The sequence below is a fragment of the Sorghum bicolor genome, chromosome 1 (genome assembly GCF_000003195.3).
Source record: "Sorghum bicolor cultivar BTx623 chromosome 1, Sorghum_bicolor_NCBIv3, whole genome shotgun sequence".
In the NCBI taxonomy this organism is placed as follows: domain Eukaryota; kingdom Viridiplantae; phylum Streptophyta; class Magnoliopsida; order Poales; family Poaceae; genus Sorghum; species Sorghum bicolor.
This window is the reverse complement of record NC_012870.2, coordinates 137,409-162,144: the sequence shown is the minus strand read 5'-3', so window position 1 is coordinate 162,144 and position 24,736 is coordinate 137,409. Positions and strand designations below refer to the sequence as shown.

At 42.0% G+C, this 24,736-nt stretch overlaps 2 protein-coding genes across 2 annotated transcripts; one reads left to right on the top strand and one right to left on the bottom strand.

Annotated features, from left to right (window-relative positions):
• On the top strand, positions 153-6,806 carry LOC110431639 (transcriptional corepressor LEUNIG_HOMOLOG-like). The gene is made up of 16 exons (XM_021450848.1): positions 153-657; positions 795-1,095; positions 1,205-1,464; positions 1,546-1,600; positions 1,704-1,809; positions 2,583-2,635; positions 2,710-2,910; positions 3,097-3,165; positions 3,244-3,453; positions 3,534-3,666; positions 3,869-3,978; positions 4,354-4,503; positions 5,558-5,713; positions 5,807-5,935; positions 6,008-6,205; positions 6,306-6,806. Exons 1-16 carry the CDS (start codon positions 626-628, stop codon positions 6,447-6,449), a joined length of 2,307 nt encoding a protein of 768 aa, XP_021306523.1. The 5' UTR covers positions 153-625; the 3' UTR covers positions 6,450-6,806.
• LOC8061369 lies at positions 6,793-7,489 on the bottom strand. Its single transcript, XM_002463415.2, has 2 exons — positions 7,207-7,489; positions 6,793-7,101 (listed from the first exon to the last, which is right to left on the bottom strand). The coding sequence occupies exons 1-2, from the start codon at positions 7,373-7,375 to the stop codon at positions 6,959-6,961; spliced, it is 312 nt and encodes a 103-aa protein (XP_002463460.1). The 5' UTR covers positions 7,376-7,489; the 3' UTR covers positions 6,793-6,958.

Below are 24,736 nucleotides of genomic sequence, written 5' to 3'. Positions count from 1 at the left end.
TTTTTCGTTGAAATTGAGGTTGAGGGTACTGCATTTTGCTCTTGGGGACATGTCGGGCCCCGGTCGCGTCTCTTTTGCCGTTGCGTTGCCTTGGGTGTGTTAGATTTTGTTGGCCACACCCACATCTGGCACTGGCAGTGCGTGACGTGCCGTGCCATGCCAAAGGGTGCCATGGACTCTTCGTCGTCAGAGAGGTGCCTGCCTGCGTCGTCGTCTTCGTTTTGGTCTTGCCTGTTCGTCTTCCTTCCGGTCTTGCCGTTCCCGTCCCTCCGTCAGAGGCAGAGGCAGCCAGGCTCAGGCAGACACAAGCAGCCAGCCAACCAGTTCGTCGCTGCTGTGCCGTGCCTGCGTACCGCCGCCGCTGCTGCAATCTTCCCCGTCCATCCTTTCCCTCCCTTCCACTCTCTCTCTCTCTCTCTCTCTCTCTGGCTCGCGTTGGAATCGGAATCGGAATCGGAACGGAGCGGCTGTCGTGTGTCGTCTGCCCCTTCGTCCCCTCTTCGACACCCCACCCCACCCCACCCCAGTGCTAGCTAGCTAGTAGCTCCCCTCCCCTCGCCTGTGGGCTGCAAGGGAGGGCGTGGTTTGCTGGATTCGCGGATCGATAGCAGAGATCAATCAATCCATGGCGCGGACCAACTGGGAGGCCGATAAGATGTGAGTTCCTTCCTTCCTCCTGCTCTTTCGATTTCGATTTGATGATGATCTGATCCTGATCCCCATCCCAATCCCATCCTGTTCCTTCCTCTCCCTCCCAATAAACTGACAAACAATCCTGTTCCTTCTGACTGCAGGCTCGACGTCTACATCTATGACTACCTGGTGAAGCGCAACCTGCAGGCCACCGCCAAGGCCTTCATCGCCGAGGGCAAGGTCGCCACCGACCCCGTCGCCATCGACGCCCCCGGCGGCTTCCTCTTCGAGTGGTGGTCCATCTTCTGGGACATCTTCCATTCATCCACCGCCAAAGCCTCCTCCACATCCAACGCTTCTGCTGCTGCTGCCGCCGCCGCCACCGCCGCCTTCATCGATCACACCGCCAAGCAACAACAGCCCGCTGGGGCCGGGGCCCCTCCTCCTCACCCCCTTCACGATGTATGTGCACTGCTACTCTTACCCATGCGGTGCCACCACATATGTATGAGTATGATGATTCTCTGACTTTATTAACAATCAATCCATCGATTCGATTCAATTTTATTAGATCAACAACAACAAGTCCAGAGAGCACCAGATGAGGCTCCAGTTGCTGCACCAGCACAACCCCCATCTCCAAACTACAAGAGATGCTCCTCCTTCCGCCTCTATCAATGCCCTCAGCTCTGATGTCTCCGCTGTCCTCGCTTCCAAAATGATGCAAGACCGAATCAGGAACCCCAACCCTATCGACTCCGACGCCTCACAGCATCTACTAGACGCAAACAGGATTGCCCTTCTAAAGTCACCACCACCTAGCCACACTGGGTAAGTTGAGTTGTGCACCTCATCCATCCTCAACTCTATTTATTATCATGATCCTGTTCTGACATCCGTTTCTCCTTTCAGGCCTATGCCTATGCAACAGCAGCAGCAGCTTCATCATCCAAGAAACCAGCAACTTGTAACATATCCCTTCTACCCTATCTTATTAATTATTATCTCACTCATTACAAACTTGTTATTAAATACAATACTCCTTAATACTCTCTCGATCAATCTTCAAGGACATCAAGCCCGATGTTGCTATGCCACAAAGAACGATGCCTGCGGACCCTTCTTCCTTGTATGCAGCAGGGATGATGCACCCAAAACCTGCATTACTTGCTGCTGGTTCGTAACTTGCTAATTTCTCCTGAACACTTAATTCCTGCTGCTGCTGTTTCTACTTCTTGCCCAAGAAAACCGATTGTAAATTCCTTCCTCCCTCCTAGTTCCTAGCAGGTGATCCATGCTAGTAAAAAATGTGCAGAAACCCCTCTCTGCTCGTGAGTAAAGTTGTATTTGTATAGGCCGCAACATAAGTGGCATGGGCATGGATGTGTTCTCCAACGCGCCCTTTTCATGACACATCTTTTTTTTTCATGTGGCTGTGAGAGGTACGGATGTCTTCGTTTGGTTGTTGTCAAGAACAACCTAGTGCAACCTTATCAGTACATGAAGACCAGACTTCGCTGGTCTGAAAAGCCATGGCTGAAAGTACTGTTCGCTGATTTATTGTGAGACAAAAATGAACCTTCCTAATACTACTATTCTCTTATGGAAAATCTGCAGGCTAGGACGGTATCGATATAATTTACTTGAAACCTTCAACTAGTAGCATATAAATACATGAGTTCAGTGCCAGAAGAATCACTGAAATTAGTTAATCATGTCCACATTTACAAATGGCAGGCTGGCTCAAAACATGGCACTGCTGTTCTGTATAATGCATCCTTTTCACTTGAAATCAAAGTTTTAGATTCAATTAAAGTATGCAGTACCACAGTAGGTATGGATTCCTCAAGTCAGGAGACCCGTATGCCTGTAACATTAATTAGCCAGTGTCTCTGAGTTGGAGATACTTTTGACCTGTTGATACTAATTTTCTTGCAATTCATTGCCAGGACTAAATCAAGGTGTTGTTGGGAGTGTGCCACTTAAAGGCTGGCCTCTAACGGTGAGTTCATAATCCTTTCTATGTTTGCATACCTCTGCTTTGGATGCTTACATTTTTTTTGTTGTTTGCTAAAGGTCCCAGGTATCGACCAACTCCGGTCCAATTTAGGTGGGCAGAAACAATTGGTGCCATCTTCGAACCAGTTCCAACTTTTATCGCCACAACAACAGTTAGTTGCTCAGGCACAAACACAGAATGACCTTACCAGAATGGGTTCTCCAGCACCATCTGCTTCACCGAATGTTCGATCAGATGATCCGGATTATTTGATGAAGGTCAGTGTGTAATCAGTTTACTTGGTAAACCAAGTCCAAACATAATTTCTGGTGTTTGATTTTGCCATCACTTCTGTTAATTTTGTTTCACCTGAGACATCCACCCCTTTCACTGTTCTCTCCTTCTCCCCCTCAGTACTGTATTAGTGCTGCCATTGACTCTACAAAGTATTTGCAATGTTTTAGTTGAAGATGGCCCAGATGCAGCAGTCCTCAGGCCACAGGCCTATGGAATTGCAACAGCCGCATCAGCAGGTGACAAAGAACCTCATGGTTTTCTGTAGCTCCTTGTTGCTAATGCTGAATGAGTTTGTCTAATTTCTTGACATCCAGAACACTAGAAAGCGGAAGCCAACTTCTTCTGGAGCAGCTAATAGTACTGGCACGGGAAATACTGTTGGGCCTTCTCCTCCATCAACACCATCCACTCATACCCCTGGTGGTGGAGTACCAGTGGCTAGCAATGTTAATATTTTACAGAAGAGTTCAATGATTTGTGGCATGGATGCAACTGGTGGAGTTGCCTCATCCTCAAACCAGATGGTATCGTTCTGTCTATGCTCTTGTGTCTGTGTTGAGTCCCTGAGCTCTGTTTGTGCTTAAGTGAGTTCTGTTACTGACAGGATGCTTTGGATAGTTTTGTTGATTTTGATGAAAATGTCGACTCATTTTTGTCGAATGATGATGGAGACGGAAGAGACATGTTTGCAGCACTTGAAAAAGGGTCTTCAGAGCACAATACAGAGTCCTTAAAGGGTAAGCATTTTAACCTTAGAATTAATGTGCTCTGAAAATCAAAATGGTTATGCAGGGTACTTTAGCAATTTTCCACTGTGAAGGGTACAGTAGCTTACAGTTTACCACCCTGGCCACTTTCAGTGAGTCAGATGACCTCACTTCATTGAGAGAGTAATTGCAGGCATAATAATAGCTAAAGGTTAATTTCATTTTTGTATAGGTCTCTCTTTGAGTGAAATTGGTAACAACCGTACAAGTAACAACAAGGTTGTTTGCTGTCACTTCTCTTCAGATGGAAAGTTACTAGCTAGTGCCGGCCACGAGAAGAAGGTAAAATGTTCTAACTTGGGATATATCTGGTAGTTTATCATGCAGAAAGGTGATGGTTAGTTTCAGGTGTGAACACTTCATTTTTAAATTATAAAGTGCATTTCAACCTAGCATTTGGTTTCATCAAGGTCAGCCTGCTAACTATATGCACAATTGTCTTTCCACGGCCAGTAACAAAATTGTTTACATGTCATATTTCCTATAAACATTTTTCGTCTATTTATTTTGTAAGTTGTGCAAAAAAAAAATAATAATTAACCTCATTTGTGGAAGGCTGCATTTTTTCTCTCTCCATCTCAGTTGGAGAAATAAGTCTGTAATTTATGAAATTATTTTCTCAGCTCTTTATGTGTGGAAGTTTTGGTGATTTTGTAGGTCTTCCTCTGGAATATGGATAATTTTAAGATGGATACCAAAATAGAAGACCATACAAACTTTATCACAGACATAAGATTCAGAACAAATTCAACTCAGTTGGCTACATCATCTTCTGATGGAACTGTTCGACTTTGGAATGCTGCTGATGTGATTTTTTCTACTCTCTCTCTCTCTCTCTCACACACACACACACACACACACACTTTCTCACTTTTCCTTCAAAGACTGGTTACAATGACTACTCTATTTAGTTGTTATTTGAAACCATGTCAATAAACAAAAAATTAAACCTTACCTACCACACTACAAAGTAGTGGTTAGTGTTTCGGGATGGTGCCCACTTAGTGCCAGACTTTTTTGCCAAATTTTGCCTAATGCTTGGCTAACAATTTGCTTGCCACACCTTAGGCATGGTTTGGCTAAGATGTGATCCCATGACAGTTGGGCATAGAGCTGAAAAAGTGTGGCAAACAACATAGCGGAGAACAAAACACTAACCTAGGAAACTTTGGTGTATGGTGTACCTAACCTGTTATGTGGCAAACTGTAGACACCATCCAAATAGGCCAGTCACTGTGACGACTTAGTAGTTTGAACTCAGGAGCTCCCTTTGATTATTTTTAGTTGCCTCATATCTTCAAACCCCTCTTGCTTTGTCTCTGAATCCTCTTTCTACAATTTTCCTAAAAAACCCACAGCAGGATATGAGATATTTGTTGATTTAGATTTGCTAGACACTATCACTTCAAAGATATCTTTTCCTCGAACGACGCAGGAGAACTGCATGCCATGTCATTAAGTATGAGAAAAAAGAACCAAAGGAGATGCAGAGCCAGCTCCTCTAGGCCACCTAGCAGCAGTTTAGGTCGAAGAAACAAGTAGCATGAAAACAGTGGCCCATGCACTTAAGTTCATCGTGCTATGCCATTTCCTGGTCCTTTTCACAAGACTACGCACACCTGACCGCTTACTTGCATGTAGACTAGGAGTGAAGGACGCTGCTTTATTTTTAATAGACAGCTAGTAGCCGCATTGTCTGAATTTTGTTTCTATTTGTGTGGTGGTAAAAAGACCTTGATTCACTGTTTAGTTCTTATTTATCGATTTATGTTGTGCTTGACAGCATTGTTGGCGCAACATCAGATAGCCTGAGCAATACTGAAGTGATATCCTAGGTTCATGGCTATTCCTCCTTTTGCAGGAAAGTGGCGCTTTACAAACTTTTCATGGGCATAGGTCGCATGTAACATCAGTAGATTTTCACCCAAGATTGACAGAGGTTCTTTGCTCTTACGATGACAACGGAGAAATTATCTTCTGGACAGTTGGTCAGACTACATCTACTCATGTTTTGCGGGTTGGTACTTGATGTGTCTGCTTCCCATCTTCACAACTGTTCATCCTTGCTGTAGTAGAGTTATAGGATATACTGATTGACTTTGTGGTACAGGTGAAGCAGGGTGGCACTGGAAGAGTCAGGTTTCAACCTCGAAGTGGGCAGCTCCTCGCTGTGGCAGCTGGAAGCATGGTGAACATTTTTGATGTTGAAAAGCAAGCCAGCTTACCCTGTCCGCCAAAGGTACTCGATATGCTTAACGTTATGTGGAATTTGGAATGTGAAAGCTGTAAACTGTTTGTTTGTTTGATTTAGGGTCACAATAGTGAGGTAAACTGTGTGTGCTGGGATGAAAATGGTGAATATCTGGCATCTGTAAGTCAGGACACTGTGAAAGTGTGGTCAGTATCGTCGGGCGTGTGCATGCATGAGTTAAGATCCAATGGAAACCAATATCAGTCATGCACATTCCATCCTAGATGCCCGAAAGTGTTGATTGTTGGCGGTTATCAGGTAAATGAAATGAAATGCAGTAACAACATGTAGGGATATTGCAGATGGCACTGATTTGGCACAAGACAAGATGATTGATTGGTTGATTGTTTGTATGCAGACGCTGGAGCTGTGGAGCTTATCAGATAACCAGAGAATCCCAATCCAGGCGCACGAAGGGCTGATAGCTGCACTGGCACACTCCCCGTTCACTGGAATGATTGCCTCTGCCAGTCATGACAGATGTGTAAAGCTCTGGAAGTAGGTATAGAGCTGATGGAATAGTCCTAGTCCTGCTAAAATACACACACACACACACACACACACATATATATATATATATATATATATATATATATATATATATATATATATATATATATATATAGCCTCTGTTTCATTCCTTGGTTAGACGGAGTCGTAAGATGGGTACACTTTTTGATGGTGGTCGTAACCACCTTATATATAACTTGCTATGCTAGTGCTAGAGTAGGTTTCGTTGTACGTGAATGATCGTTGAGCTGATTGGGCTCAAATGAGCGCTGTATCTGTATGTATGTAGACTAGAAGGGAAGAAATATGAGGCATGCATGGATGAATGAATGGAGTGAGTTAGTCACTATCGATCATCACGTATTCTTGATATATAATTTTTGTTTCATTTCTCAGAGTATTATATAATTAAATTAATCATGAGTATGGGCCAACCGACCGCACGGAACAAGTAATTAATTTAAGTGAGTTGCTGTGCCTGGCTGGCTGGCTGGCTGGCGTTCATCCACGGGCCGGTGATGGCTTGAGCCCGGACACGCCGCCTCCCTCTTCTTGTTCTTGTGCTTGTTGTGGTGCTGGTGCAGCAGATGCAGGCGCTTCTGCTCTGGCTGATGATTCATCCGGCGTACTTAAGGTTGTGATCCCTGAATGTATGTATGTATAATTGAATTGCATTGCATGCATGGATGAAGAAGCTTAAGAAAATGAATGCACACATGCATCGATTTACTAATAATAAATAAACTCACCGACTTCTCCGTAGCATGCGCTGCCACAGGAGAGCTGGCACATGACGTGCCAGCCGTTGCAGGCGGCCATGCAGTCGTCGCGGCAGTTGCCCAGCGCCACCCGCGGGGACGCCACCAGCACAACCAAGCACAGCAGCAGCGCCAGCTGCATCCCCGTCGCCGCCGCCATGCCCTTCGTCGACGTCGCTCCTAGCTAGGGTACGGTGCAAGTCACACAAGCTTAGCTTAGCTAGCAGAGGCACGCGCACGACCACAACGCATACGATACAGGGCGCGCGGACGGGATCTCAACATCCCATCCATCTCTCCATGGTAAGCATCTCTTTAATTTGCACCACACACACACATGCATATAGCCAAAGCTAGCTTAATTAGGCACGCATGCATGCAGCCACAAACTAATTATATAAACAGAGAGCGCGCGGCAGTGGGGCTGCACTCGCTGCATGCTCATCCTCTGCCAACCATCCGTTCCAAATCACACATGTCATTTTAGTTTTGTCTTAAACTAAATTTCTCTAGGTTTGATCGAGTTTGATAGTGCATTTACTACTCGATAGATCGATGCAAATATATTTTTGTATAAAGCTTAATGGAAGTGAGTAAGTACGACTTATTAGGACAAATCGAAAATGAATTACAATTTGAAATCGAGGGAGTATCAGCCAGCTTGTATCTAAGATAACAAGTGATGGATCCAAGACAATATATGCAAGGATGATTTAATACACCTATAGTTAAAGCGCAATTTAACAAGATTCATAACATCTATGGATAGATCATATATTTTTATAAATCTAACAAAACTGGTTTAGTTTTTTTCTAATTTTTTTATAAAAAAGAGAAAAATAAAAATGTTTGCATGGGCTTGGTCTAGTCAAACGAAGCTAGACTAACTGCAAGGATCTAACAAAACTGGTTTAGAATTTTTCTATTTTTTTAATGATTTTTAGTGAATTTTGTAAAATCTCTATTTTTTATAAAAAAGAGAAAAATGAAAGAAAAGAAAAATATTTGCATGGGCTTGGTCTAGCTCAACGAAGCTAGACTAACTGCAAGGATTTGGCCCAAGTCAAAGAAAAAGAAGCTCACTTGAATTTGGACATTTTGCATCAGAAACTCTAATTTATTTTTAAAACGATTAAGTTCCTCCGACTTTTTCTTTCTTTATTGTATCTTTGCATCTAGAACTTTGTATTTCTTTCTATTCTCTTGCCTACTCTTAATCAGCAATTGACGGACAAAGGCAGAAACATATACGGTGGATAGGGCGGGCAGAAATTTTACAGACTAAAATTTTGACAATTATATATTAGGGAAAGATATATAGGTTGAGCTAGGTTACAATATAGCCTAGTCTGAGTCCTATATAGATCCGCCCTTCTAAAATCCTAGTCCGAGTCATATAGATTCGCTCCCATGAATGCTTCAACAACTGATGCAGTTAAAGATGAAAAAAGTCGAACACGGTCGAAAACTCTTAAATTGTTTTCTACTCCTACCAGTGGCGGACCCAGGAAATTTGACGAGCCTGGACGACAAAGAGTCTAAAACTCTAAATAGCAAGCGCATAGAAACATATGGTACAAGTAAAATATGACAAGTTGACAACCTCATTACTCTTAAACAAAGTCATGTTGCAACACATGTTCACATCATGGATCACAGAGAATTTCATTAGGATCAAACTCACTAGTTACATTGCCGATACTTGGTTGTTGCTGATCTGGATTTGGCACACCATCACGTGGCTCTTCCAAGTTTGAGTTTCTTTCGGATTCATCAATTCCAGTGCCTTGATTCCTCGTATCAACCAAAAAACGCCTCATCCCTGAATCAAATTTCAGAATTATAACATCAATTAAACGCTAAATGAAACGAATGAACCAAATCACTAGCTATCAAATTATTCTGAAATTACCTGCTTGGCTAAGTTTCCTCTGACGGTCTGCCATTGCTACTAACTGAGAAGACCAATTTAAAACTCGCTGAGAGATGCATCTCTAGTTGCTTGTCGTCAGCTAACAGCAGACCGTGGAGATGTGCAGTCGTGGTGCTCCGGCCTCCGGCATAGCTTGCACCTTGCGGTAGGTCGCCGGTCGCCGCAGCGCTTCACTGCTTTCCCTGCCAAAGGCAAAAGGGATCTGAGGGAGTGAGGATGAACCGACGAAGGCAGGAATGACACTGGTAGTGATAAAGGCCTGAGTATACTTGCGAATCGAGAATGTCGCGAACCTGTTGCCATGGCTGGTGATTCAATCTCCAAGCGCAGCTGGTTCTAGGGATTTGAGAGCGCCGCTGCGGCCAGCAGTCTCGCCACCGAGCGTCGCCTTGCTTCCATCACGCATTTACGGTGTGTTTGCGCTTGGTCCCGTACTCCTACCCCTTCTAATTGATCGTAATAGCCTGGGAGTAGTATTGGACCTTAAGGGCCCATAGAAGATGAGCCCGGGCAGGAGCCCAGGGTCGCCGGGCCCTAGGTCCGCCTATGACTTCTACATTTGAATGCAAAAACGAAAGTGAAAATGGTAAAATCGAACACGAACGTGAACACAAACTTACGGAATTTAGAAAACGAACTAATTCAAGCGGAATTATGTCGAACACGGTCGGTATACAAAAATTAATACAGAAAACTATCCCATAGTGCATACCTTTAAACGACTGCATGATCTAGTTCAAGTGCATATAATAATTAACAAGTGCATGACCCTGAGTCTTAACTCTTAAATATCATCATAAATACACAATCGTCAACACGCAAATACAAGTCCAGAACAATTACAAGCAATTATCACATCATTAACATCTACAATTCATCAGCATCATCCATAATATCTGGATCACTTTCCATGTCTTCTACTTCCTCAAGGTCCTCCTCGTTGTCCTCCTCCCCCTCCTTGCTATTTTCCTATAGGTATGTAAAGTTATTTAAAATTAGATGTACCAACGGTGTATTCCATAGCAAGCATTCAATAAACATACCTCAAGTTTCAGTTTAGCCACAACATTAGTCAAACCGTCAACCTCAAGATCATTTACAATTGATCCAAGCATTTTAGAATCTGAACAAAAAATAGAAAGGAAAAAATCAATGTGTTAGTCTACTGCGATCACAAGTGTCTAACTAAAAAAACATGTAAAATGAGCACCTTTACTTGCTGTAGCAACCAATTCTTTGTGCAAATTATTGTCTGTACCATCTCTGGATCTAGATGACTACGATATGGATCAACAGCACGGCCAGCGGCACTAAAAGCAGACTCACATGCTACTGTTGATACTTGTATTGCCATTACATCCCGAACAATTTGTGAAAAAGGATAGGAAAATGTTCTCTCTTGTTTTTCCACCATGCTAAGATGTCAAACTCATCAACATTTTTCAGTAGTGGTTCTCCAATATACCTATTGAACTCATTTGACTCAACCATACCATGTTCACTTGCATCATATAAGAATTCTTCTAGGTCATGGTCTACATTTCTCATTAATATATCAGATGCGTTGCTAGTTCTAGGTCTAGGTGCAGCCCCTTTACTAGTTTTCTTTGATGATGCAACAACAGCACTAACAAGAGAGAACATTAATATATCAGATGTATAGTTTCTTTATCACACTAACAAACTCATCAAGTTTAGCTTGATAATATTCACCATGGAATTTTTTCATGTAGTACTCTATTAGCCTTTTCTTATACCTAGGATCAAGTAAGAGCTTTATATCACAGAAACCTTTATAAAATAAGTTACAGTAGGATATAAAGTGCCTAAGAGAATTTCAGTGAGATCATAAAATTTCTTCAAGCAACCATAAATTGTCAATGCATTGGTCCATTTAGCAGAAGATGGAGAAATCTTGACATACCTACAGTGATTTGAAGATTTGAGCCTAATAAATGCATCCTTGTAGTATAAGGCATCTCTCAGCATTAGATACGTAGAACCCCACCTTGTTGAAACATCTATTTGAATACCCCTCTTTGTATCCAACCCAACTTCGGTGGCACACTTTATAAGCTCTTGTCACTGCATACAAAGTTTCCTTTATTTTGGCATGAGGTCCACATATCCATTGTTGCACTAAAATGGCACTTCAAAGTTTTCAAGTGTGCATACAAAGTTTCCTTTTCTTTAAGATATTTGTCCATTATTTCTTTCCTAACAGTGACGCGGGATTTTATCGGAAAGCTAGGACGGAGAGATTTTCTGAAATCAACAAGATACTCATGCTCAACTATATTAAAAGGGTATTCATGCATGGTTATTGCCAAATTCAATTTAATTTCTTCAAGCTAGCTTCTTGGTCATATTTGAAAGGCTGAACATGAGTAATTTCAGAACTAGGGTTCTTACCAACTTGAAGTTGTTGTCCCTCCACTGTACTATGTTTTGACCTCAAATGGTTCTTGAATGCAGTCGTCCCACAAACACCCTTAGCTCTGTACCTCTGATTACACCTAGAGAAATTGTAGTATCCCCACAGTTGCTCAATCTGCTTTTCTTCCACCTCTACATATTCCTTTTTCTTGGTGAAATACTTCCACACCCATGATGTGCATTTCTTAAACCTCTTGCCAGAAAGGCAAGCCAGCTCTCCATCTAAAAGCCCTAGTTTGATTTTGTATGATTAATGAAACCTATGTGTACTAACCTTTGTGATGAGTGAAATATAAAGATAGGTTGGTACACACCAAGTGATGGAGCTGGATGATGGTCATGGTGATGGATGGTGATGGAGGCGATCAAAATATGATATTTAAGTGCTCCAACTTGAAAATGAAGAAAGAAAAAAAAACAAAATGAACTCAAGACAAAGGTATTTTTAATAGGGCCGTGATAAAGCATAGATTTAACAAGAATAAAGCTAAATACTATAACTAAGTCATACATGATCCAATGGATACGAAACATTTAACATAGTTCAAGCATACAATAATGATCCCACCATAAAAATTTTACCACAATTGGACCATAGGATCTACATATATGAATTATTCGAATTAATTATAGAAAAACATAGATTTAAAGCTACAACAAAAACTTTGTACTAAAGTATACCATACTATATATTCACTGTGTAGATCTACTTATCAGGAGTCTAACAAAATTGAATTTTTCATTTTATGATTTTTCTGTAATTTATTACCATTTTTCAAAGATTCATCGAAAATAAATAATAAAGAAAATGACAAAATCATCCTCTCAAACCACTCTACGAGGTCAAAACTGAGAACGTTATCATCCAGTCGTACATCCAGGACCACAAAATACTGAATAATACTGAAACACGGGTACTGAACAATACTAAATTTTGTTCAGTATTACACTTTGGTGTAGAATAGCACTCCGGCAGTGCGGCACCGGAGCAGCATGGAGGCGGGGCACTGCTGTGGCCAACCTATGGCTTGTTGCCTTCCTTACTGCGTGTCCGCGGCCCATGAGACATGCGACGGTGCCGGCGGCTTGGCATAGCTCTGGTAGGTGGCCATGGCGTTCCTGCCTGCTGGCCTATTATCGAAGATTCTGATGCGGTGTTCATTCACTGGTGCATTAAATTAAGTTTTGAGATCTTCTGCTCTTTCTATTGGATTGATTTGTTTGTTCCTAATTCTAGTTAATCTCCTGAGTTTATGGATACGCTGTTAAATACAAAAGAAAATATACTCATTTTTCTAATTGAAGTATGCACCCATACTTTATTGACGCAAATATGCATGTACTAACGGGTATGTACTAATACTCTGTCAAAACAAGTATATGGATATATACACTTCAAGTGCAAAAGTATGCAAATATACTTATTTTTATAATTAAAGTATGCACCAATACTTTATTCGCGCAAATATGTATATACTTCATGTTAACGTGTGTATGCACTAATACTGTCAAAAAATTATACACAAATATAACAATTTTTCTCCTGTAAAAATACTGATAGATAAACACTAAAACAATCGTATACACTGCCAACAGATATTGTCATATACGCACGTATATATACTTAGTCTAAGGACATATATACTAGCTCGTTAAAAAGTATGCATGACCGCATACTCTCTAGCATGTATCCACATATACTATACTTGTCCTAGGGTATATGAACATATATACTCTAATTTTAAAAGTGTGAACGTATACTACATATACTTGCCAAGACCATCTTTATATACAATAAACGGCATTTTTTTTGGCATGAGTAGCCATCACCCGAGATCTAGGAGATTAGCTCCCGTGCATGCATGCAGTTTTGAAAAGGTGCGACTGATGGGGGACTTGGAAGCCTGTAGCGCCTAACTAATGGATCCGGTGGCTGCATTGATACCCGATTAGAAGAGGGAGTAGTTACTCCTGGGAGTGTATATATATATATATATATATATATATATATATATATATATATATATATATATATATATATATAGGGTGAGTTTTCTTTACACGTACGTGTAATTACTCGTAGCTGAGAGTATCCGCACGCGAGTGTCCTCCGTTCCGCCCGACGGTGGCACCTAACGGGAGACGTTGCGGGTGCGGAGGTGGCTAACGGGAAAAGTCGGAGGTGCGGCCCACTGCTAACGGGTTCGGATAGATTCGAAAGTCGAAACGTATCTGCCGAATGGAATCACAAGTATGGCTCTCGCCCTTGTATATATAGGAGTTGTTCGTATATACGTGAACGTGATTATATTATTTAACAATCATCGGATGAGCGCCTGGCCGGATATGCTCTCGTAAATAAAGTATGGACACATACTTTAATAAATAAAGTGAGTATGTTTGCATACATGTAAGAATATGTTCATATACTCATGGAACTTGACTGTAGAGTATATGTAGGGTTTTTAGGAGAAAAAATAGTATGCTTTATAATATGCAGACATACTTTTTGACATGAGTACATACACAATAAAATGAGGAGTTTTGAGGGAAAATAGTATGCTAGCATGCGTGCATATACTTTCACACGAAGTATATTAGTACATATTTTTTAAAAGAAAGTCTGTATAGATAGTACTTTATAAAAGATTATGTATGGTGTATACATTTCGAGGAGTATTTGTACATCTGTTTACAAGGGTCAAAGTATATACCTCCTTTGTTGCGCACATATATACTGACTTCTAATTTTATGAGACTATTCCATTTATAGAAGCAAGCATTCTTGAGTTAATTGCAGTAATTATTAACTATAATTTAGATGCAAATTGATATGCAATTCTGCTGCGTTTACAGGCAGACAAAAGTTATCTAAACTGACCATATATGCAGTCCCTCGAAGTTGCTACTTTACCATGCCATACTCATCCATCATATATTCAAGCCCTTCATGAAAATGATGATTGCAAACCAATCATAAAAAAATATTGTCATTTGTGCAAGAAAATTTAGAAGATATGTCATGTAGGAACTTTGATGCATATTATGCACGCATTTCTTATAGTGTTAGTGTGTTCTAAAAAAGAGTATCAAGTTATACTGTAATATGAAAAATATCAAATGATACTATACGATAAAGTAAGGTATGCAAACATACATTTATCTGAAAAAAGGTATCTAAATGTACTCCTTTTTGAAAAATAGTATCTAAGCATACTCTCAATTCTTGAATATTGATTCCAAAATAAATTATAAAGATACATAAGTTCGGATCTATTATATGATAAAAAGGCACGCTGGGGTGTGTTTTTGTACCTGGTCATGGAGAGTCAAAGAGCATAGAGCGACTTTGTGATTGCCAAAGCGAGAAAGTCAACAATGTCAAAAAAGTATGATGTGATACTACTACCAGTAGATACTACAATCCCAACAAAAGTATCATGTGAAAAAAAAATCATGAGATACTAAAAACTTAAAATATACTGTATGTTCAAAAGTATCAGAAGGAAGACACTATCCACCAATCCATAATCAACACTAGCACAGCCGCACAAGTGGGCAGTGTTTTGGATCTGGACGTTCAGAAGGAAGAGGAAAAACATAGCTCATCGAGGCAGGACACCTGAGTTCTTCCGAGAACCACCATCAGCATATATGTTCATCACACATGCAACGAAGGTAGAGGGTAGTGGACGTGGCAACCATATCCACAAAGTGGCCTCCCGAGGGATGCCGTGCTCGCAGGTTGGAACACGCAGCCACCGGATAGAACGAAGATGTCGTGCTCGCAGGTCGTGCACGCACAGCCGCCACCGTTGAGGGAGGTGAGTTGCGTTACGGTTGAATCCGCAGGGGAGAAATGTGCCGCCGGCAAAGAGCGCTGTCCTCGCGTGGTTGGCCGCGCGCGCCGCCGTTGCGGGGCGCCGTGCGGGTCTGACCGCCGCCGCCTAGGATACCTACCGCAAGGGCTGCTGGTGTGCGCCGCGCGCTGGGATGGCCGTGCCGCCAGAGTGCGCCTGCAGCAATGTCGCCGGGGCAGCCCGCCGCCTCGCCTCAGATCCAGGCGCCGCCAAATGTTGTACGGCAAAATTTCAAATATATATAGAATCGATTAACGGATCGAGTCAGCTTTTTTCAACCCGCTAAACAGCCTGCACCACGGTGGAACAACGTCATCGGTCCGTTAGATACGTTCGCGCACATGACTCGACGGAAGCTTGCGGACTCACATACATCGGTGGAGCGCGACGAAATATACTCGGAATGAAGGAGGGAGTAGTTACACGTACGTGTACAAAGGAGTTTTCCTATATATATATATATATATATATATATATATATATATATATATATATATATATATTATAACTAAAACATATAAAAGTATTCCGTCCACCAGCAACAATTCGCGTCGCTCGCTCCTAGGCCCCTGGTGTGCCCGTGCGTCTCCCCCACGGCCCGCTCACGCTCAGTGTCTCCCTCGCAAGTCTCTCCTCGTCTGGTGCCTCCCAGCTTCCCCTCCCCAATCAACGTAGTTTAGCCACCCCTACCCCGCCTATCGGCTTCCGCTCGGTGCCGCCCTCGCTCCACGACGCCGCCGCCGCCGTTCCAACATCCGCTCATGGTTTCCCCACCGAGGACGACGCTGGCACCAGTACCGTCGCATCTCCGCAAACCGGCCTTCCGACTGGCCCCTGCACCGACGGCCATCAGAAGCGCTCAGCTCACAACGCCCGAGCACCTGCAGCCCCTTCCCACACCATCGCCCCAGCCTCCACAACCTCCAACTGACGCGGCCGTCGCTGCACGCTGTCGCTCTCCGCCGCCATCGCTGCACGCTAAGCGCGTGAGTCTTTGTCAGTCCCGTCGCCAACAGGTATGCATTCCCATGCCTTCTGTTGGATCTGCCAATCTGATCTGATCTAATTAGTTACATGTGCTACTAACTTTGATCCCTTTCAAATCTTAGCATCCGTACATGTGCATACCCAATGTCCGATAGTGGCTCCGTGCCTGAACCGGTTCAGTGTGCTTTGATTAGAATTTTCGGTGACCTTGTCCTCCTGACCTCGTCCTCTTTCATTCCCTTTATGCTGTGTGAAATCATGGAGATGGACATGGGCCTGATTCTGTGAATGTGCCATAGATCGTAGCTGCGACTGCTAGAACTTGAAGGAAAAGAAATAAATTTTTGAATCAATGGACGCTAATTCTTGTTTTCATGTATTGTCCATTTAGAACAAAACAAATTCATGCTTATTCTTCTGAGAACAAAACATCTGTTTTAAATTTCAGTGGGATACATGTTTATTTCAGTTTACAGTGCAGTAGACTCTAGGAGAAACATATTAAACTGCTAGAGGTAAATATAGAGTTTGATGACTAACTACAATCAAACAACTGAGAACTCCTTCCACTTCCAGAAAAGTGGTATTTTTAGCTATGAAATAAACTGTTTGTGCAAAAGAGATGCTGCCTAGAATAGCAAAAGAGATGATGGCTAGAGTATTGTCATGCTTGAAGCATCGTTTTATAGGTAACATTTAGCGCCTACTCCTTCCACTTCCAGAAAAGTGGTATTTTTAGCTTTATTCAGTGAAACTGTTTAAACTTTGGGTGTGGATATATCCTATTATGAAATGATTACATTTATAATCATATAGACAAAAATGGGAGGGTACTACCCTCATGTCTTCACGATAGCTTTTTTGGTAACCCATCAATTGTGCTCAATTTACGTGTGTAGATATATATCTTTATTATTATCTATCCTTTCTTTGCTTTTGCTCAGTTGTAGTGGACACCAATTTGTTATCCTACATCATCTCCTGCAGTTGTGACTAATTATGGAATGGCATTGTTACCTATTGCAACTCCTGGACAACTGAGCAAAAGCAACGAATCAGAATTGCACCAACAAGGGTGTGTATCAAAGCTTGGGATGGCATTTGTGATAAATTCATAGCTTCAGCGACTTTGCTATTATCCAACGAGGGTGTGTATCAAAACTCTTGCTTTCAAATACAATTCCTGTCTGGACGTTCCATGTAGTGTTCAGGTTGTTTCTTTTTATTCGCGCCCAGCCCTGAAGTGGCTAATCACTGCCTCTGAAGGCTGCAACCTCGCCATTCTGAACTTGTGTGGTTGCCCAGTGAGCCATACTGTGATTTATTAGTATTGCCTTTATGACATTGATGCTAATCTCAGGAATGCCTTTTCCTGCATACTTCTCTTCTTTTCTTAATTGGTGTGAAATGCTAAAAGTCATCTTTTATTCTAGATAGAATATCTTTAACTTTTATCTATCCATTCTTGTATAAGCATAGGCTAAAAATGACTAAGTTTAGCTCAAAAAATTTGTTGCAAAGGCATGCATTTTTGTCTGATAGAAAAACAGCACTTTTTTATAGGTTATGGATACATTAATTTCAATATATGTGATGTTGTGTACATGAAGGATTCTCCAACTACTTTACCCAGAACAGTATAATTCTTCACCTTCTTATGGTCATATAATACTCAACTAAGAACATCTTATAATATTATAAAGCTAATTTATGGGTTCACATTGAAAACCAATCTATTTGAACAGAGGTTGCATTGCCTTATCACATGTATTCAAGTGTTTTTGGGGGGTTGGGTGATGATAATCATGTTGTCTGAAACATGTTGAAGGTGTCGGAGGCATGATACCTACACTGTTATTACAGTTACAATTGATCCATTATCTGTCTTTTGATAGCAATTAAACCTAATATGTTTGAGTGGTAACTTATTATTTTGTCAACTTTTTTAGTGCAGTTTTGCAGACAAATTTGTGAAGGAATACATTGGGGAATTAAAAACTATTTTCTTTTTTTCTGATTGGTGAATAATGGGATATTGCCTTTTTCCAACTGATGAATAAAGACATGGTTCTTTATTCTCTGTATTTCAAACATTGTTGCCCCTTTTGGTGTCCTGGACAGACTAGGTTCATTCAGTTTGTTCGTTGCTCGATTCATGTAAATGTGTAATAGTGGAGTTGTACATATGAGCCTATCTATTTGCATTTTAATGCCAGCTTTGATTTCTCAAACATAGCATGCATGAATTCTAGCATCGGAACCTGATTTAGTCATTTTTTGGGTGTAGTAGTTTAAATTACCTTTGCTTTGCTACAAATAATTCTTTGTGGACCTGTAAATTTCTTCTCAGGAAAGCAAAGAATTCTCTATATTATCATGTTTTTAGATATGTACATTTCCTGTTTATGTTGTGATTGTTTTAGTATCATCAATTGCTCTTTTTTAATCTGAAATAGAGAAAGTGCAATGTGGAAATCAATATATCATCACCGCTTTGAAAGAGAAGGAAAATTTACAGGCTATTTGTCATGTGCCTTCAGATTTCACCAAGGGAAATATTTAAGATTTACTTCCTTTACCTGCTGATCCAATAACCCATTCGCTGCTGCCCGCCTTCAGAAAGTCATCTACACTTTTGCTTATACAATCCACTCCACACGTGTATAGCTGTGAGCCTGTGAATTAATTTATTTGATTCAGATGATTTAAATAATTTTCATAGTCTTTGATACATCATTTGTTAGTTCTATGAGTATTAGACAATTCTCAAACTGACCACATGTACATAAAAAAGAAACTAGCAAAGGATATATTCAAAAAAAATGTCGTATATAAAGAGGTTCTAACTCCATAAATAAATAAGGTAATATCTCGTATTGATATATATTCTTTCAAGATAGTTAATAATACTTTAGCTTCAAATATTAATAATCTGCTTATATGCAGGATACTTTCAACACATCTAAGAGAACGCGAGTGACTACATGACTGTTGGTGGATGTCGCGTCAATACCCTTAGAGCATCTCCAACGGTTTTGTAATTTTTGTTTTGCAAAACAAAGAGTTTGCCAAGTCCTAAATCAATATGCCAAGTTAAAAAATTAAGTGTCTCCAATGATTTTGGCAAAATTGAGTTGGCAAAACTAAATGGTGGACCCCGGTCGTTATTTTTTCACGTGCTTTTTCTCTTCGCGTCGTCCACTCCGTCGCGCGGGAAGTCTCGCACGTTGTGTTGCGCCGCCGCCTCCTTCGGTTCGTGCTGGTGCGTTCGCTTCAAGGAAAAAAGTGGGAGACGGAGTACTGTGGGCCTCAGGCGGAGCGATTCTCCGACTACGGCAGTGGACGGCGGCGCGTGTGGAGGTGTTTCTATCGCGAGGTGGACGGCGGCGCGTGCTAACTTTGTGTCACGATCGGAACGGCGACGCGTGTGGAGAGGTTTCTTCACGAGGCGGACGGCAATGCATGGTGAGACTTTGTGTCGCGAAGAGGAGTCGGAGGCCGATCGGGACTTTGTGTCGCAATATGTCGCGATGGAAGTTTCCCCTATATGGCGCGAAGAGGAGTTGGAGACGCGCGAGAGACCGAAAACCGCGCGGGAAGAGAGACTGATCGGCCTTTGCCAAGTCGTCCGAGGTTTGGCAATAATGGCAAGTTTCCTCCCTCATTTGCCAACTTTACCAAAATGCAAAACTTAAATGCAAAACCATTGGACACCTCAATTTGAGTTTTTTGGCAGATTAGTCAAATGCAAACCTCAATTGCAAAACCGTTGGAGATGCTCTTACGATGTTGTTAAGAAGATGTGCTATTATGATTTACCAGATGATACACTCAGGATATAATTAATCTCTTAGTTTCACTCAATGATTTTCCGCCTCTATGTACACACATCTACAATTTATTGGTTTTACTTATTGTTAATAAATAGCTAATAGCTCACGCAATATCGATATTCCAAACATCACGCTCGCAATGTATTTTTGAGGTACCAGTATAATACATATTCATACATTGTATTATCATGGTATTAATTTTCCCGTTGCAACGCACGGGCATTTACCTAGTGTGTGTGTGTGTATATATATATATATATATATATATATATATATATATATGTGTGTGTGTGTGTGTGTGTGTAGCGACCGGCCGTCCCATTTTGATGTGATTGAAATAAATTAAAATATAAAATGAAGTTACAAGCAGAGGGCTTTCACTTTCTAAATGAAATTCAGATGTCATGATCCCTTAGAAACAAATCTAGGAGACTCCCTCCACCATCCATATCATCGTCATGGAGAATCCACGTCTCTTGTTTTCAAAAAAGGAAACTTCTTCTTGGTTTCCCCCTCTCTCTAGCTACTGTATATCTTCTAATTTTCTGCAAGCCACCAAACTAAGGTCTTGTTTAGATCCATTTTTTTTTGAATTTTGACACTAGCATTTTCGTTTGTATTTGGGAAATATTATCCACTAACTAGACTCAAAAGATTCGTCTCGCAAATTACAGATAAACTGTACAATTAGTTATTTTTTCAATCTATATTTAATAATTCATATATGCATCACAAAATTCGGTGTGACGGGAAATCTTGAAAAGTTTTTGGATTTTGAGTGAACTAAACGAAGCCTAAGCAAAAAGGCCATATTATCTCCATTGTTTACATTCCACTTGCGCCTCCTCCTTTTTTCCCTTTTCTGGCCAGCTTTTTTCTATTTGTTCATTCATGCCAATACATGTCTCGTGTTTATTGTAGTGTGAATTCTCATTAAATAGATGTCTTTGTTTTTGTTTTCAACAATCTCATGTCACAATCCAAACCCCTAAACAACACGAAAGCCCTAGCTTTCACATCAAAGTGCCGTGATTCACTTATGAAGAAGAAACCAACTTAACTACTACATCTATCCGTAAATACAAAACTACACTTGACTTATCTAAATAAATCAATTAATCTACAGGTTAGTAAAAATGTTGGATTAATAATTTTATAGGATATAAGGATACTGGTTAGAGGGGGCAAACATGCAATTTTAACTAGGAATCACAACGCTAGAACTGGTTAGAGGGGGCAAACATGCAATTTTAACTAGGAATCACAACGCTAGACAAATTTAACTAGTGTAACGTCCCGCCTCCATGAGCCCAGACTCACTTACATATGACAACTTTTGTAGGACATAGACTATCCTCATAGACCAATGTGAGTCTTTTTTGCTTCCTTGTCGGTCACTCATCTCTAAATTTCTCCAGGCCAAACACGCTCAACTTTAGAATTCTTTAGAGATGGGCTATTAGACTTGGCTCACAAGCAAAATAAGAAGATCCCACTACTACAATAATGTTTTTTTGGAGGCGGGCAAAACTGGTTTTCGGAGGCGATTTTTCCGCCTGCCTCGCATCTAAGGTCACTGTAAATCACCGATTTATCGAGGCGGATAGATGCCCGCCACCGTTAATAAAACAAAAAAATAAAAAAAAGATGAGCCCGCCCATGAGCCCATCTAGGGCCCAGAGTCGAGCCTGTCCACCGTTGCCCGCACCACCGCCGGGGCGCGGCTGTCGCACATGTTGGGAACGAGCCTGATCCGTGGCGGATCCGTCGTCGTGGATACAAATCTGAGAGGCAGCCATGCTCCTGGGTAGGGTTGGGGCGCTACAGTGCTGGATCGCGAAGAGGCCGCCGCGCTCGAGGGCGAGCTCTTGCATGCGTGGAGGAAGGAGCGCCGCCGCCCGCCGTGCACGCGTTGCCAGCGCTTGGATCTAGCCTTCTCGCCTCCGGATCCGGCCTCCTTGCCTCCAGATCCGCGTGGGGAGGGGCTCCACCACCGAATCCCCGCCGAGAGGCCGTGCCCATTGGGGAGGAGACGGCAGCCCCGCCATCCCGCCTGGAGGCCGCGCCGCCGCCACTAGACGAGGTGGTCGGGCCTCGGGCGTCCCTGTCCATTGCAAGAGAGGAGAAGAAGGGTGAGGGGAGGGGCGTCGACAAGAGAGGAGAGGAGGGGAGGGGGCACCGGCAGCAGGAGGGGCGCCACCGATGGGATGGGAAGGACGGGAGGGGGTGGCTCTGCGGGAGGGGAGGTGGTGTCGGGGTCGGGCTGAGTGAGGGAGGGGACGTCGGGATGTGGACTGAGTGAGGAATGGTGGAGTGAGGGAGGAGTAAAACCCTAACTCACTCTATATATGTACAAACCAAATATAAGCTGGAGTTGGGCTTTTTGCTGGGCCTGAGGAATATTAACCGAGGCGGGCCTTATAAGCGGTCCGCCTCGAAAAATACCCTTATTTTTCAAAGTGGGCCATTTATAAGGCCCGCCTCGGTTAATAGATTTTAGAAGTCGGTTATTTTGTAACCATCTCCGTAAATTGATTTTGCGAGGCGGTTTTTTGTGACCGCCTCAGTTAATAAAAACTAACCGCCTCGGTTAATCCGAGGCATTAACCGAGGCGGTTAGAATTGTTGCCCGCCTCTGTGGCTCATTTCAAAATGTCTCGCAAAAGTTTTTTTAGTAGTGTCCTTATCAAACATGGATTCTCCCTTTGATCAATCAAATTCTTAATTCCCTATCTTAACCAACTATTTCTAAAACAACTCTAACCGAATATGGAAACATGAATGTAATATGGAAGAAAAGGATGGTAGCGATGGTGGTTGCGTCGCCCTCCCCTGGGCGTGCACGCCGTGTTCTAGAGCAGGTTGCGCCCTTTAGGCTGACTTTAGGGGCGGTGGCTGTAATGTCCTTCCTCCACAAGCTTGGGTCTGCTTATATGTGGTAGCTTTTGGTCTGCTTATATGTGGTAGCTTTTCTAGGACATAGTCAGTCCTCACTGACCAACATCAGACTTTCCTACACATTTTGTCCTCGCTCGTGTGCACTCGAAAGCATTTCTCGGTCGGTCACTTATCTCTAAATTTCTCTAAGTCAAGTACGCTTAACTTTAGAGTTCTTTGGAGCTAGGCTTTCGGAAAAAAAGTTGTAACTTGTCGATATGAGTATCCTATTAATTCTATTAAGCCCTAGGGCTAGGATGTTACATCCTCACTCCCTTAAGAGACTGACGTCCCCTCTTGGCCACGTCTGTACGTCTAGTGCCAACGCATGTACCATGTTGTATGACCAATCTGGGTCCACACCAGCATGCGTATTATGTTGCGCAACTACGACACACGCGCCCATGAAAACCACGAGGATCAGCTCTAATACCATTTTGTAATGTCCGCCTCCATGATGCTGGGCTCCCTTACATCTAGCAGCTTTTCTAGGATATAGTAAGCCCTCACAGACCAACATCAGTCTTTTTTGTATACTTTGTCCTCATTCATGTGCAAGCGGGAAGCATTTCCCGGTCGGTCACCTGTCCCTAAATTTTTTCTAAGTCAAGCACGCTTAACTTTAGAGTTTTTTGGAGCTAGTCTTCTAGAAAAGAAGTTGCAACTTATTGGTAATGTCCTGCCTCCATGAGGCTGGGTCCGCTAACATCTGGCAGGTTTTCTAGGACATAGTCAACCCTCAGAGACCAACATCAGTCTTTTTTGCACAATTTGTCCTCACTCGTGTGCACCCAGAAAGCACTTCCGGGTCGGTCATCCATCCCTAAATTTCTCTAAGCCAAACACACTTAACTTTATACTTCTTTGGAGTTAGGCTTTCGGAAAAGAAGGTGCAACTTATTGGTATGAGTATCCTATTAATCCTATTAATCCCTAGACCGGGATATTACAGTGGCACCCGGCCCCCTTGTGGGTCTCCTCCATCCCAATCTCATCGTTGATGGTCACAACCCGCGTTCGGGCATGTGACAGGGTCTCATGAGAGTTTTATGAGTATTAAATAAGCTAATGTGGCCTAGTTTTAATAAAGAGAGATAAGATAATGGTTTTATGGGATAAAATGAGTTTGTGGATGAAACTTATCTATATTGGTTTCCATCATAGAGAAGTCTTCAAAACAATGACATAAACTCTCTACCGAGACTGGCTTAAGTCCTTATACCATGACATTTGCTGTAGGTCAATATTTCTTGAGCACCAACCTATCTTCATATCTCAAATGTTATTGCTAACCCACAAATATAAATATTGTCATGACTCCACCTGTTCCGATTCTTTTGTATGTACATAATCTTTATTATGTATATGGACATAAAGTATTACTTGCAGGTAACCCCAGCACAAATCGTGGGGATGGAGGTACAATTTCTTAGCATGAAAAATTGGCTGAGCAAGAAGAATATCCAAAATTTTAATTCAACAGAAGGGAAAAAGGTGGGCGTGATAGGGTCAGATGAATAATGCAAATTCTTTTG